This window comes from Budorcas taxicolor, chromosome 9 (genome assembly GCF_023091745.1).
Source record: "Budorcas taxicolor isolate Tak-1 chromosome 9, Takin1.1, whole genome shotgun sequence".
Classification (NCBI taxonomy): domain Eukaryota; kingdom Metazoa; phylum Chordata; class Mammalia; order Artiodactyla; family Bovidae; genus Budorcas; species Budorcas taxicolor.
Window position 1 is genome coordinate 54,081,235 of NC_068918.1, and position 15,471 is coordinate 54,096,705.

General features: G+C 40.3%; 1 protein-coding gene across 5 annotated transcripts; it reads right to left on the minus strand.

The window, feature by feature from the left end:
* Positions 1-741: 741 nt before the first annotated feature.
* SMIM8 (small integral membrane protein 8) lies at positions 742-11,239 on the minus strand. 5 transcript variants are annotated; one of them, XM_052645887.1, is made up of 4 exons: positions 11,192-11,239; positions 8,914-8,959; positions 2,838-2,995; positions 742-1,239 (listed from the first exon to the last, which is right to left on the minus strand). In XM_052645887.1, exons 3-4 carry the CDS (start codon positions 2,970-2,972, stop codon positions 1,081-1,083), a joined length of 294 nt encoding a protein of 97 aa, XP_052501847.1. In that variant the 5' UTR covers positions 2,973-2,995; positions 8,914-8,959; positions 11,192-11,239; the 3' UTR covers positions 742-1,080. The 5 variants fall into 5 exon arrangements, with proteins under 5 accessions (XP_052501847.1, XP_052501850.1, XP_052501849.1 ...); XM_052645890.1 differs by lacking the exon at positions 11,192-11,239 and adding an exon at positions 4,606-4,642 and having other exon boundaries at positions 8,914-8,956; XM_052645889.1 differs by lacking the exon at positions 11,192-11,239 and adding an exon at positions 4,563-4,642 and having other exon boundaries at positions 8,914-8,955.
* Between the last annotated feature and the right edge of the window lie 4,232 nt (positions 11,240-15,471).

A 15,471-nucleotide genomic window follows, 5' to 3' on the forward strand; every position in this document is an offset into this window, starting at 1 on the left:
CGGACACGACTTGAGTGACTTCACTTTCACTTTTCACTTTCATTAATTGGAGAAGGAAATGGCAACCCACTCCAGTGTTCTTGCCTGGAGAATCCCAGGGACAGGGAAGCCTGGTGGGCTGCCGTCTATGGGGTCGCACAGAGTTGGACAATGACTGAAGTGACTTAGCAGCAGCCGCAGCAGAACCTTTATCAGAAAGGTATAAGATAAACCCCACATGCTTATGGTTACTTTAAATCTAGACCTTCTTATCTACTGAGCAGTTCTAGTTTTCAAGTAACCATAAGAACATTCAGTCTTACATTTATAGTATCATTGCAACATTAAATTACAATGATAATGAATGAAATAACAATGAAATACAAGTAACAATGAAATAATAAATTACAATGAAAACAAAATAAATAATTTAGTTGTAGTCAAAAACATTATACTCAGTATAACATACTGTCTGGTTATTTTTTTTAAAGGAAAACTCAAATTACTCTGGGTTATTCTTTCATGTAATCTTTATTTTAGTAATTGAGTAGGAGTATCTTTTCAACTAAAATAAAAATCTGGACCAAAATTAGCTGAAATGGAAAACTGAAATATATGACCCATCTGTAATTCTGTAAAAACTGTTTTTAACTGCAAGCTTTATAATAATTTATAATCATTTTCTTCTTCACCAGGTAGAAAAAGAGCACTGCCTTTGCAAATAGCAAAACTAAACCGTCATAACAGCTGTAAATGAACATTCCCCTTAAAATATTAACAATACCATGCAAATTTAAGAGCAGCAGTACTTTTATTGGACAGAACTTTATAATTTACAAAAATGACTTCCATTCTCATGGCACTTTTTAAAAGAGGATTTAATAAAATTAAAATACTGAACAGCTCTTTCTGTGGAAAAAAGAATGCGATAACGGCTGCCATTTTGAAAGGACAACATTCTCTCTAGGGGTCTGGCTGCAATCGCCATCCTTCTTCCTCAGCAGCATCTTTTGGAACAACAAACAAGACACTGTGTGGTCCTAATCTTCAGCTGAAGATTTCAGAGCCCCCGTAAACCTTCATCTGCAGCAGCCAGCTCAGTTAATCCCATTTAGACGTTTTCCTCCTCATGTAACTGTGTCCCTCACTATCAATAGCTTCATAGAGGTCCTTCTCATTCTCCCGCGTCGCATGTAGGTAACCGATATAAGCCACGCAGAGCGAAAGGGTTATTAATCCGAAAGCCATTACAGGTTTGTTCTGTCAAAGAAAAAAAAAAAATCACAAGGTCTCAATAAGACCAATCATTTGAGGAGACTCAAATATTTCCTGCACTTTCTCCTCGTCATGCCAAGGCTTTAGTACCACACCAGCATTCCTAGGGTAAAATTCCATTTCTAACATTTATCCATTTCTTTATTCAGTTAACTCAACTCCTGATAACTTAGAGACTATGGAAGACTCTTCCTTCTTCTCTTCACAGCTGGGACATCTCCGACCTTCACCTTTAGAAGGAAATTAGTCCGGTGCTCAGTTTTCAGTTACCTATGTTGTGAAGAAGTTGCTTAACTTTTTTGGGCCCAAGTTTTCCATCTGCAAACCTTAAATTTGTTATTTTTATTAAGAAGTGAGGAATGAAGTCTACATGCTTTTCTTGTCACCCAGGATCATGAAAAACTGGCAGAAAGCCTTTCATGTTATATACCAGGTACAGCAAAACAGACACACCCTTCTCTGGGAACTTATTCTGTTACCTCAAGAAACACAGTCATAGAACAGATATGCTGTTACAATAACTCTGATTTGCTGTGTAAAATCCAAGACCCTAAGAGGCAAAGGAAGGCTACATTGATTTTTTTTTTTTGGTCACACCACACACTTTTGGGGATTTTAGTTCCCCAGCCAGGGATTGAACGTGGGCCCTTGGCAGTGAGAAGGCAGAGTACTAACTACTAGACAGCTAAGGAGTTCCTGAATTTTTTTAAAAAGAGCTTTTAAATTCTGTATTTTCTGCTTCTGTCATTATTTCTGCTTCTGTTTCACTACTATTCTTAATCATCAAAAAAATCAAGGTCAAACTTTTTCAGTGGGATGGACATCTGAGAAAGGCCACTCACTCAGAGCAGCTTACTTTTGCAGTTCTTGAACTGTACTTGGCAAGTAAAAAAACACATTAGTTCAAAGTTTTTAAAACAGTCTACCTTGATTTAATGATTTGATTGCTAAATTGACCTATTTAACTTTCTATACTGGTAACTAATGTTATTAAAATCCTAATCAAATTCAAACATTTAAGTAAATTTTATGACTTGATCTGCATTTTTCAAAAAATAAAACTTAACAAATCAAATGTATTCAGTTACTTGCTACAAAAATATGGTTAGCTAACTCCCTAACAGTGTATAAATGCATGTTTTCATATTTTTCAATATGTTTGCTAAATCTCCTAGGTTAAAATATTATTAATAAGCCTAGGATTATAGACTGATCAGATTTTCATTCTGTTTCCTTTGTTTCAATGGAAGGTCTTATTTACTTAATAGTACCCGATCAAACAAGTTTCCTTAAAATCAATGCAGCTATTAAAATAAAATTTTAAACAGGAATTTGATCAGTTGATTAAAATTCAACTATTTACCATTTAAATTCTCAAACACCCTCAAAATAATTAGTTTTATATGTATATTTAGTGAAACAGCATTTAAGATTTTCCTTCCATCTGCTTCTTAACCAGAGAGGTCTTACTAGTTAACATCAAATTTCCATGATAAAATCAAATGTTACAGGAAAATTAGAACTTTCTATTTCTGAAAGCCTAGGTAAATTGAACATAGTCTTATCCTGGATGTATTTCTTACAGGTTTAATGAAGAGCTCTGGATTCACAGCTCGAAATAAGGTTGTGGTGCGGACCCCTCTGAGCCCTACGTTTCCCAGGTCTTTCTCCTTGGGCGGCTCCTTTTTAAAGGCTGGAGGCTCAGGTGCTGAAGACATCTTGACTAACGATGATTTAATACCTAAAAATAAAATAAAAGACTTTTTTCCCTTCAAAGTTACGTTTTTCTGATAATGCTCTTTAAAAAAATCATTCTACATTCAGTCTTTTTTTCGAATTCCAGTCTAGATATATACCAAAAGTGACAGTCAATTCTTTTATTACTTTGTATAATATGTACTTTGTAAATGGCCTTTAGGTTTCGTTTGGTAAAATGGTTATTTTTCATCTCATGGAACTAGTGAGGTAGGCAAAAGTCGTTTTCCTACTTTCCCAGGAGCCTACGGAATTTGTTTGCTGGTATGAGTCACGCTGTATCTTGCTTATATGAAGGGGGTACTAAGGGTAGGAATGGCCAGTGGGTTATCCACACCTTCTTAATTTCCTTCCATTTTCACCGTTCCTCACCTTCCAACAGCCCTTTCAGGACACCGCCCTAAGAAGCATGCGCATTCTTCTGCTCCATTCCTCCCACTTTCCCTTCCCACCCCTCCGCCTCCCTCCACTGGGTCACCCCAGCACCAGTGCCATGCAGGAGGGGTGAGCAGCTGCTGTCCTTACTCCTCCTCCATCACCCGCCCTCTGGCAACAAACACTATGCTACCTCCTTAATTAATTACTCAGGATCTATCCTAATAGATCCAAGTATGTCTTTTGGCTTCCATTTCTCCCTGCTAGAATGTCAACACTTTGTGAATATTTTTTTCTTCTACATACTGCTAGGCAAAAGGTTATTCTTACCAATCCTGCCACCGAATGCTGGTGGGGTGGGTGGGGGGAATTTTGGAAGGGAAAAGATAGGGAAAGAAAACTTTCTAAAGAACGGCTGAGATTCATGACAATATAATAAAATTCTTTGGGGGAAATGGCGAACCCTCAGTAAATGTTAAACACTCATGTTTAAACACTTGTTGGGGCTCTGTTTATTCAAGTATTAAGTTTTCCATTTTACAGTCTTTTATAAAAGCAATATTTCTGCAACCTTATTACTTATGGAGAAACTTAGGAGTTCAGTTTTTTCAAAAGTGAAAAAGATTAGTCAATGAGAAAACTCAACACATGTGATCCAAACACAGGAGTGTCCTGGCCAGAGAAGGTGTCCATCAGCAAGAGGACCTTGCTTTTCACTTCTTTCTTCCTCTTGCCAACCATTCTCAGTTATTCATCAAATAAACCTCATGTTCTCTAGACATGTATACTGGCTTCATCATCACTGGGGAGCAAATGAACATTTCTGAAGCCCTGGGGGTTAACTGACTTGCCAATGACAAGTGGTCTCATCTCTTCTGACCATGATGCATTATAGCAGAAAAGAATGATCATCAACCTCTATATACCTCTTCTTTGAAGTCCACTTTGGACATGAATTATATGAGGTAACAACTCATAAAACAGTTCAATAGCATTTAACACATCATTCAAGCAGTAACTAGCAATTTTTTAAAAACTTCAACAGCATTCAAGTTACTAATTTTCTCTATTGGAACAGTGATTTTTTTCCACTACAGACAGCTTCTGAAACAATTCCATAATATGCCTGAAATCTGTTCAGCCAGCACAAGCTTCCAACACATCATGCCCAAGGTTACCAAAAAACTCCAATGTTTTCTGCTGAACCAGGGGTCCACTCACATGCACATTTCTTAGCTGAATTTCTTGAAACTGTAAACTGAAGAAAAATGCACAAACTTAAAGTTGCAAGATAAGTTTTATTTGGGGATCTTACTGAGGTCTATTGCCTGGGAGATAGCCTCTCAGCTATATATATATTGTATTTGCACAAGATTCTCTCTTTCCTTAGCTGAACCTATATTTACTTTGATGAAACAAGTAAATAAGCAGTCAAGGTAGTATTTATTATACTGTAAACTCTAGACACCAATATTTCATTTATGTTAAACTGTTCATGTTAAACTCTTTGCCAGAAATGACAAAGAATACATAGGCTGGAAACTACTGCAAATGTTTATTGAAAGGGACTTTTACAAATTAAAGGGTTTCCCTGGTAGCTCAGATAGTAAAGAATCCACCTGCAATACAAGAGACCCCTTTTCAATTCCTGGGTCGGGAAGATCCGCTGGAGAAGGGATAGGCTACCCACTCCGGTATTCTGGACTGAAGAATTCCATGGACTGTATAGTCCATGGGGTCACAAAGGGTCAGAAATGACTGAGTGACTAAGTGCGTGCACGTGCGTGCACACACACATCCCCCTTACATTTATGAAAATAATTATACCAATATTATTTTAGTTAAATATAAAACTATATATTTATTATTCTTAGGACTGGTCACTGCATTTCTATTACAGTATGGCAAAATACTCCATAAATATGACAAATCTTTGATTTGGAAGTTATTTTAGAGTCTTACAATTTAGAACTACTGACTTTAATTCATGCATAAATGTGGAGCTGGACCATAATGAAAACTGAGTGCTGAAGAATTGATGCTTTGGAACCGTGGTGTTGGAGAAGACTCTTGAAAGTCCCTTGAACTGCAGAGATATCAAACCAGACAATCCTAAAGGAAATCAGTCCTGAATATTCATTGGAAGGACTGATGTTGAAGCTGAAGCTCCAATACTTTGGCCACCTGATGCGAAGAACTGACTCACTGGAAATGACCCTGATGCTGGGAGACTGAAGGCAGGAGGAAAAACGGGATGACAGAGGATGAGATTGTTGGATGGTACCACCGACTAGATGAACATGAGTTTCAGCAAGCTCCAGGAGATGGTGATGAACAGGGAAGCCTGGTGTGCTGCAGTCAACGGGGTCGCAAAGAGTCAGACACGACTAAGTGACTGAACTGAATGACTGACTGATACTTTAAATAAAAAGAGACAGATTACTGAGGCCAAAAAGGGACTTATTAGGTAAGAATCTGTAATAAGAACAGAACAAAATGAGACTTTTCATGTCAGAGAGTGTTCTTTTATATCCCCACACACGCCTGGCACACAGAACGGTAGGAATATGACTGTGAAGGACAGGCACGATATGGTGGCTGAGTAAGTACATAAAATGCAAACCTTAGTGGTTTCTTCACAGGTGTGTTAATCAGAGCTGATATAAGTTCTAATTTTAAAAGCTACAGAACTAATCATAAATTCAAAGCACAGCAACAACCTATTCCAACAGAGTTACCATCTGACACACATCCATTGGAGCTTCTAAGTCTCCCCATCACTTTCTCCCACTTCTTCTTTTTTTTCCCCCACTGCAAAGCACGAGGTAAATCACACTTACTTATTCACATATGATATTGATCAATCTCTAGATATATTTGCTTTCAAGATGAGTTCATTCTTAAGCCAGGACCCGCATTTATTGTGTTAAAAAGGGGACTCTCTCTCTCTAGTGTGCACACGCGCATACATGCACACACACACACAAACACACACGAGCAGGGATGATAGAAACTTGACACTGCACTGCTGCTGGCCAATTTGGTGATTAATTTCTGCACCGGCTGACCTCTAAAACACTCAATAGGTTAGGTATCCCAGGGGCCACCCCATGGCTGTGCAATCTGTCTAGGTGCCCCGTTCTTATTCTTCTTCATTATTTTCCATCACCCATTTCTTGTTCCCTTAAATAAGAAATTGTGTACATAATTTTTTTTAATAGAAGACATTTGCATTTTTCATACCTGCCTATAAAAAAAGATCTAAACTAAGCTGTATTTACATCATACATCTCTCCAGGACAAAACACAAGTCTCTTCAACAACTGGTACTCGGAAAACTGGACAGCCACATGTAAAAGAATGAAACTAGAAGATTCTCTAACACCATACACAAACATAAACTTATGGATTAAAGACCTAAGTTTAAGACTGGATACTATAAAACGCTTAGAGGAAAATATAGGCAGAACATTCTTTGCCATAAGTCTCAGCAATATCTTTTTGGATCCCAAAGGACCCACCTACTACAGTGATGAAAATAAAAACAAAAATAGACAAATGCAACCTAATTAACTTAAAAGCTTTTGCACAGCAAAGGAAACCATAAACAAAATGAAAAGACAACCAAATATGGGAAAAAATACTTACAAATCATGGAATCAAGGGATTAATCTCCAAACATACAAATAGCTCATGCAGCTCAATATCCAAAAAAAAAAGTCAAACCCAAACAAAAAATGGGCAGACCTAAACAGACATTTCTGCAAAGAAGGGATACAGAAGGCCAAAAAGCAGATGAAAAGGTGCTCAACACTGCTAACTATCAGAGTATCAAAATCACTGTGAGGTATCATCTAGCACTGTTCAGAATGTCCATCACTGAAAAATCTACAAATAATAAATGCTGGAGAGGATGTGGGGAAAAGGGAAACCTCCATCACTGTTTGTGAGAGTGTGAACTGGTGCAGCAGTACGGAGGCTTCTTAAAAAACTAAAAATAGAGCTACTATATGATCCAGCAAACCCACTCCTGCACATATAACCAGAGAAAACCATAATTCAAAAAGATACAAGCACCGCAGTGTTCACTTGGTGTAAACTTGGCTATTTACAACAGCCAAGACATGTAAGCAATCTAACTGCCCACCAACAGATGAATGGATAAAGATGTGGTACATATACACAATGGAGTATTACTCAGTCCTAAAAAATGTAAGAAGAAAAGCTATGACAAACCTAGACAGCGTATTAAAAAGCAGAGACCTTACTTTGCAGACAAACGTCCATATAGTTAAAGCTATGGTTATTCCAGAAGTCATGTGTGGATGTGACAGTTGGACTATAAAGAAGGTTGAATGCTGAAAAATTGACGCTTTTGAGCTGTGATGTTGGAGAAGACTCTTGAGAGTCCCTTGGACTGCAAGGAGATTCAACCAGTCCATCCTAAAGGAAATCAGTCCTGAATATTCATCAGAAGGACTGATGCTGAAGCTGAAACTCCAATACTTTGGACACCTGATGCGAAGAACTGACTCACTGGAAAAGACCCTCATGCTGGGAAAGACTGAAGGCAGAAGAAGGGGACAACAAAGGATGAGATTGGCTGGATGGCATCACTGACTCAATGGACATGAGTTTGAGCAAGCTCTGGGAGATGGTGAAGGACAGGGAAGCCTGGTGTGCTGCAGTCCATGGGGTAGCAAAGATTTCGACACAACTGAGCAACTGAACAACAAAAAAATGAAATAATGCCATTTGCAGCAAAATGGATGGACCTAGAGATCATACTAAGCAAAGTCAGTCAAAAAAGAGAAAGACAAATACCATCTGATATCACTTATACATGGAATCTAAATGATACAAACAAACTTATTTACAAAACAGAAACAGACTCACGGACATAGAAAACAAACTTATGGTTACAAAAAAGGGAATGGTAGCGTGGGATAAATTAGGAATCTGGGATTAACATACACGACTGTATATAAAATAATCAACAAGGATGTACTATATAACACAGAGAGCTACACTCAATGTTTTGTAATAAACTATAAGGGAAAAGAATCTGAAAAAAACATATGTATAACTAAATCATACATTGTGCTGTACACCTGTAGCTAATACAGCATTGTAAATAAACTATACTCCAATCTAAAAGCTTTTTTAAAAGAAAAGATGTAAACTAAACTGCGTTTACTTCATACATCCCTCCCAGCAAAAGGTTCTTTACCTTTTCCTCCTGCCCTTTCTCTGGGGAAGGCAATAGGTGACGAGAGAGGAAGCAGCAGCCTCTTTGTAGCAACGCCCTAAAGTGTGAGTGAAAATGGTGCCCCCAGAACAAATACACTGTGAGAGACGGTACAAAGATGATTTTCAGCAGTAGGAATTTTAAACCATTTTCTCTCCTTTATTAAAATTCTGCTCTGTGGGATAATCCAGAATGTACTTGGCAGCTGATATTAAACAATTTGTTGGCACAAAACTGGCATGACATAAAAATTAGACCACGATATAAAGAATATGACTTACTTTGGTGAAAAACTTAGTCCTTAGATATTCATTTTGAAATAAGCATCTGAACAGAAGATAAATGAAAAAAAAAAAAAAAACGGTCAGAATCAGAGAATACTGGTGAGAAGGAATACCAGGAATTAAATAAAAGCCTTAGGGAATTATAAAATGACAAAATACTTTCAGGATATATAAATGTACTTGTTATTTTTGTTTCACATACCACACTATTTCAGAATTTAAGAAAATAACTTGAAGTTTGGGGCAGGACACCTTAAAAATAATTTGATTTAGAATAAACAAGTTCAGGGCAGAATCAGACAGCTTTCTGTCTTAACGGAATGTACCATTGTTGCAAATTCCAACTTTGCTACCGATTAGGTGTATGTTTTTGAGTGACAACTTCTCTAAGCTTCAGTTTGCACTTTTATAAAAGGGATATTACCTATTGCATAGAATGACTTTGTAGATTAAATGAGGTAACATTTTTTAAAGGACATAACAGAAGTTCAACAAATGGTAGCTATTTTCATCTCCACCAATTGATTCAATTCTTTTTTCCATACAAATCTAAACCAAAAGAGATTGACTGTCTTTGCCCATGAAGAGTGAGATAATCCAGGTCACTCAAGTTCCAGCCAACCCCTGGTCCACCATACACCTGTAAATCGCTAAGACTCAGCATTTGTAAGTCATTACAAGATTTAAGAAATGTAACAAACTGTTTTAATTGGAGTATCATTGCTTTAGTGTTCGTTTCTGCTGCATAACAGTGACTCAACTATATGTATACATATATCCCCCTCTCTTGAGCCTCCCACCCACCCTTGTCCACCCCTCTAGTCTCATAGAGCGCTGAACTGAGCTTCCTGTGCTATCAGCAGCTTCCCGCCAGCGATTTTACAAGGTAGCCTATGTGTGTCAATGCTGTTCTCTCCATCTGTCTCACCCTCCCCTTCCCAGCCCCCCTCACCATCCACAGTCTGTTCTCCACATCTGTCTCTCTGTTCCTGTCCTGTGAACGGCTTCATCAGTACCATTTTCTAGACTCCATATACACGCATTAATATACAGTATTTGTTTTTCTCTCTCTGATTTTCTCCACTCTGTATGACAGACTCCAGGTTCAACCACTTCTCTACAAATGACCCAATTTAGTTCATTTTTATGGCTGAGTAATATCCCAACCGGAGAAGGCAATGGCACCCCATTCCAGTACTCTTGCCTGGAAAATCCCACGGATGGAGGAGCCTGGTAGGCTGCAGTCCGTGGGATCGCTAGGAGTCGCACACAACTGAGCAACTTCACTTTCACTTTTCACTTTCATGCGTTGGAGAAGGAAATGGCAACCCATTCCAGTGTTCTTGCCTCGAGAATCCCAGGGACAGGGGGGCCTGGTGGGCTGCCGGCTCTGGGGTCGCACAGAGTCGGACACGACCTAGCAGCAGCAGCAGCAGCAGCAGCAATATTCCAACAAAGCACAAAATTATAATCACTTAATTTTTTAAAATTTATTTTTAATTGAAGGATAATTGCTTTACAATACTGTGTTGGTTTCGGTCATACATCAACATGAATCAGATAGATACACATATGTCCCCTCCCTTTTGGGTTTTAAATTTTAAAGATGAACTGTGCATTTGTTGTTTTTAAGATAAAACAGGAGTTATTTTTTTTAATCCCTTGAAATTTACCATACCTAGAGACAGATACTGACAAAGAGTGTTATTTACAAAAGATGTTGCCAACAATCTGAGGGTGTAAAGTATTATTTGGGTCCGCTGCTTTCCCCATACTGTGGGACCTACACTACATCTTGCTATTAGTCAAAGACAGATGCCTTTGAAGCCTCCAGAAAAAGAAACTGCATTCACTTAAGTTCTAGACATTGTCTTGCAGGGGGCACACAGGACTGTAAACACAGTTAAAAAGAAAAGAGGAACCTCACGTGAAAAAATTACAAAACCACTTTCCCCTAATTAGGAGTTTGGTGAGGTGGGATACCAAAAAAACTATCCAGAAAATGAGAAGATTCTTTGGGTGAATGTGTCCACGTATGGGGCGGGACACGGGCCCGTGGGGTCAGAAACCTCCAGATCCAGCTCTGGGAGTTCACCGAGTGGCGACGACTGTGCCGGGAAAGAGAGGGGCTCGAGGGAACGCCGCCGAGTCCGAATCCACGCACCTGGGAGCGAGGTCCACAGGGCGGTCGGGCCCGCCAAAGCCAGGATCAAGACCGCTGTAGAGCGGCCACCTCGTCCCCGACCCCGCCACCCCAGCCCCTTCCGCCGCTCACCTGTCGCAGGGTCACCTCGTCTGCCCGCCCGCCGCACTCCATCTCGTCTCCTCCTGCGGGAGAGAGCGTCTCAGTGCACTCCGCAAACTCGGCGCTGCAGCGGCCCCTACAGCCTGGAGGCTGCGGCTCAGGGGCGCGGGAGTTGCGGCGATGAGTTTTGCGCCTCTCCTCAACATCCCTGGTCCTCCAGTCCAATGGAGGGAAGGAGTTTGCAAGGGGCCTTTTAGGTTTCTTCCTTTTGTGCCTTATGTTTTCAGTCCCCTAGGTTCCAATAACTTTCCAGTTTCGCATGTGTGTTTTGTATAAGTAAAAGAAGAAATCACCTAGAACTACATTTATTTAATGGAAGGGGAAAGCTTTCTGATATGGGAAAGAACACTTGAATCTGGTCTCCTCCGGGCCCCATTTTATGGGCACAGTCTTTCAAATGCACAGTTAGTGCTCTGCCATTCTATTAGTACCTTGAAATTCCAAGATGTGGTTATGGTTGTGATTTTCACACACTTTGCTGATGGTGATGGAGTGGGTTGGCATACCCTCCTCCAGGGGATCTTCCCAGCCCAAGGATCCAATCGGGCTCTCCTGCATTGCAGACGGATTCTTCACTGTCTGAGCCACCAGGAAAGCCCCAAAACACTGGAGTGGGTAGCTTATCCCTTCTCCATGGGAACTTCCTGACTCAGGAATGGAACCAGGGTCTCCTGCATTGCAGAGAGATTCTTTACCAGTTGAGCTACCAGGAAGCCCTAAATGCCAAATACCACTATGCAAAGAAAAGCACTTTTACTATCATGATCAACCTAAAGTGATCAAGTAAAAGAATAAGTGAAACCTAAGAACCTGTTTAATTAAAAAAAGCATAAACTATAGGTAATTATAAGAGAGAAAAGCCTAAAGATCTTGTCAATTTAATGGATATGAGTACAATGCAAATGATATGAATAGACAATAGTTCTATTTTATGATGCTTTTAAGAAATTACTTTGAAGAATGATGCTAGTCTGAATGCAGCTTTTATAATCATGTTTTAAAATAGCATCATCAATATTTAATAATATTTAACGAGAGATCTGATATTTGCTAGGGTTAGGAGATTTTATATTTGATGGGATTAGCTGCATAAAACAAAGTTTCATCCATGAGAACATTCATTCAAGTTTACAAAAGTTGTCTGTTTTAATTAGAAGTTTCCAAAGTGTGCTCCAGGGACAATACTGGTGGTCTGTGAGCCCTTTCAAGGGAATCTCATATGTGCTGGTGCATTTTTTTTCAGGCAAGAATTAATAGTTAATTTATAAGGTGTAATAAAATTATATTAACTTATTACTATAATGTTAATATGGTGTTTTGTCAAAGGCAGGGTTTGTTTTATTGCTGCTATAATTTTTATAAAATAAATGCTGGCTTCTTTTCCTTAGCATCAGTCCAAGTCAAAGTAGTTGATATAATTAATGTAGGTTCAGCATACAATTTTTATTTTCAGCTGCAAATAACTGAAAGTATCTCAAGTGTGAAAGGATCTGTATTGCCTCATGTAATTAGGTACAGGGAGGGGACTTGTTTGGGGAACAATGAGACATGGTACATCCATATATGTCAACAGGGCTCTCTTGTCTGATTTCTCTATGTGCTTCTTACATACACTTACTCCATGTCTTGGAGTAGGGTTCATCACGTTAAGGTTCATCCAAGTGGAAAGGGAGTTTTTCTAATCATCTATATAGCAAATCTCATAAAAGAGCTCTGACTGGCTTTCATGACTTTTGGGTCATGTACCGTTTTTCAGGACAAATTGCTGTGGACAGGAGGAAGGGATACCATGGCTGGCCCAGCCTGGGTCAAGGTCATATCATCATACCTCCGAGATTTAGGATGGGGTAGAGGTACCGCTGCTGCTGCTGCTGCTGCTAAGTCATGTCAGTCATGTCTGACTCTGTGCAACCCCATAGACAGCAGCCCACCAGGCTCCCATCCCTGGGATTCCTCAGGCAAGAATCCTGGAGTGGGTTGCCATTGCCTTCTCCAGTAGAGGTACTAGGAAGACAAACCCAGCAGATTTCCACCTTACCAGTAGACCTGCTTTCTAGTCCAGATTACACAGAACTCCTGAGAAGCAGCAGCTGGCAGGGACCACAGAACAGAACTTTCCCACCAAGGGGTGCCACAGCCACGCCCTCACATGCTGGTGAGGGGATGTGTTCTTCTTATGGTGAGAGAAAGGCCAGAGTGAAAGAACTGGGTGGACCTGGTGCTGAACACACATGTGAGACTCCCGAGGGACTTGAAAAAAACAGTGTCACTACCTGCCACTATACAATTTATTTCTTTATTGTCTTTCTTCTCCATTCTTCTTCATGTAAGCTCCACGAAGACATGAATGTGGAGTCCTATTCCAAGGCTACAGGTGCAAGACCTGGCATGAAGGCTACAGAAGGGGAGCCCAGAAACACGGTCACCTCCAGAACTGAATAAGCCCCTTTGTAACCGTTGTCAAAAGGCCCTCAATCATCACCAGCAAGCTTCCTGACTCCATATTAGGCAAAATGCCCACCTCAGCGCTCACCCTCTAGCACGCTAACCAATCACCTGATGCCAACCTCCAGCAGGAAGTTTCTCTGTCTTGAGGCTATAAAAATCTCCTACCAACCCATGAAGCATTGGCTTTCCCAGTTCTGTCAGGAAGTCGGCCCGCTGTGTTTGCAGCACCCACATTACCTCTGCTGTTTACTCTTAATAAACTCACTCCCTTCTGAAATGCTCTGTGTCTGGAAATTCTTTTCCAACCTGCGCTAGGATTGCCATGACAATGAATACGCCATGAAAGCTCCATGGAGCTTCTTCAAGGAAGCTGCATGAAGGCTCTATATTTTGTTCATAGGTATATTTCCAGACATGAAGAGCTCCAGAAATACTCACTGAAGGGATGTTAAGTGGAGTAGGGAGATGGTGAGGAGGAGGTTCCATGATGAAGAACAGCCAACCAACCCATTGTACTGTGCCCCTGGACCATGAGGAACACTTTTCCAGAATGGAGTGCAAGTGAGATATTGTGAAAGGGGGCCTAGTGGAGGAGGGTAGAGCTGTTAGGATGGGCCTGCAGGCCCACAGTTGTGAAAGCAGAATCAAAATGGAGTTGGTATTGCTGAGAGAATGCTCTCAAATGGAGCCAGGAGGCCATCGAGAAAGTGTGACTTGACACACGTCTCAGCCTGGATGGAACCTGACTTTTGATCACTTACCATCTAAAGCAGGTGTCCAGAGAATCTGCCCAGTGTTCCAGAAACTCAAAATACTTATTGGATTTCCCTAAAATAACTAGTGATGGCCTATCCCTTAAGGACAAATATTTCCTTTCTTGGACTTGCCTGGTGAATTCACCTGCCAGTGCAGGAGACACAGATTTGATCCCTGGTCTGGGAAGATCCTACATGCTGCAAAGCAACTAACCCCTGTGCCACAACTACTGAGCTTGTGCTCTAGAGCCTGGGAGCTGCAACTACTAAGCCCATGTGCTACAACTACTGGAGCCTGCATGCTCTAGAGCCCATGCTCCCCAGCAAGACAAGCTACCACAGTGAGGAGCCTGAGCACCACAGCTCGAGAGTAGCTCCCACTCAGAGTAACGAGAGGAGAGCCCCCACAGCAATGAAGACCCAGCACAGCCAACATTAACTAATTGATGAAATTTTAAAAAATTTTCTTCCTTGCACCAAAGTCAATCATAATTATTGAACAATCTTATGGCTTTTGCTTTCATAAGTGTCTGAGTCTCTTCCCCAGAAGAGTCTTTCATTTGGTTTTATATGAATCTGTCTCCCAAATTGTAATTTTTAAGACCCCTCAAAAAGCTCTTTGTTCTTTGCAGCCTTGATACTGATTATTGTTGGACATCAATTCTGTGACTAACTCCAATAGCAACCAAGGCTGCAGAACCTTCTCTCAACTGTGGCACAGATGTTTCATTCCTATATCAATCTGCTCCCATCATTGGTAAAAACACAAACAAATCCCCAAGTCCACCCTTCTTACTGTTCCACCCTTGCCCAAATCCAATTTCCAAAAACAGGGGGAGCCCCCTGAGGTAGAGAGGGCCCCATGCAAGGCTTTGCAACCTGCCTGTTTAACTAGCCACACCCTTGGGTGGGGAGACCCTGAGATTTACAGGTAGGACAAATATGCCAGTGAAACACCAGAATCAATGTTCATGAGACCTTATTTTTATCTAGATGCTTGAAAAGCTTGGGATATTTGGGTTGTACTAGAAACTACTGTTTCCTGTA

Excerpts from the sequence above, each read along its gene's own strand:
- SMIM8 (XM_052645887.1), bottom strand. The coding sequence starts at position 2,972 with ATGTCTTCAGCACCTGAGCCTCCAGCCTTTAAAAAGGAGCCGCCCAAG. Across the intron at positions 1,240-2,837 it reads CAGAGCTCTTCATTAAACCT|AACAAACCTGTAATGGCTTT; the intron begins GTAAGAAATACA and ends TTTCTTTGACAG.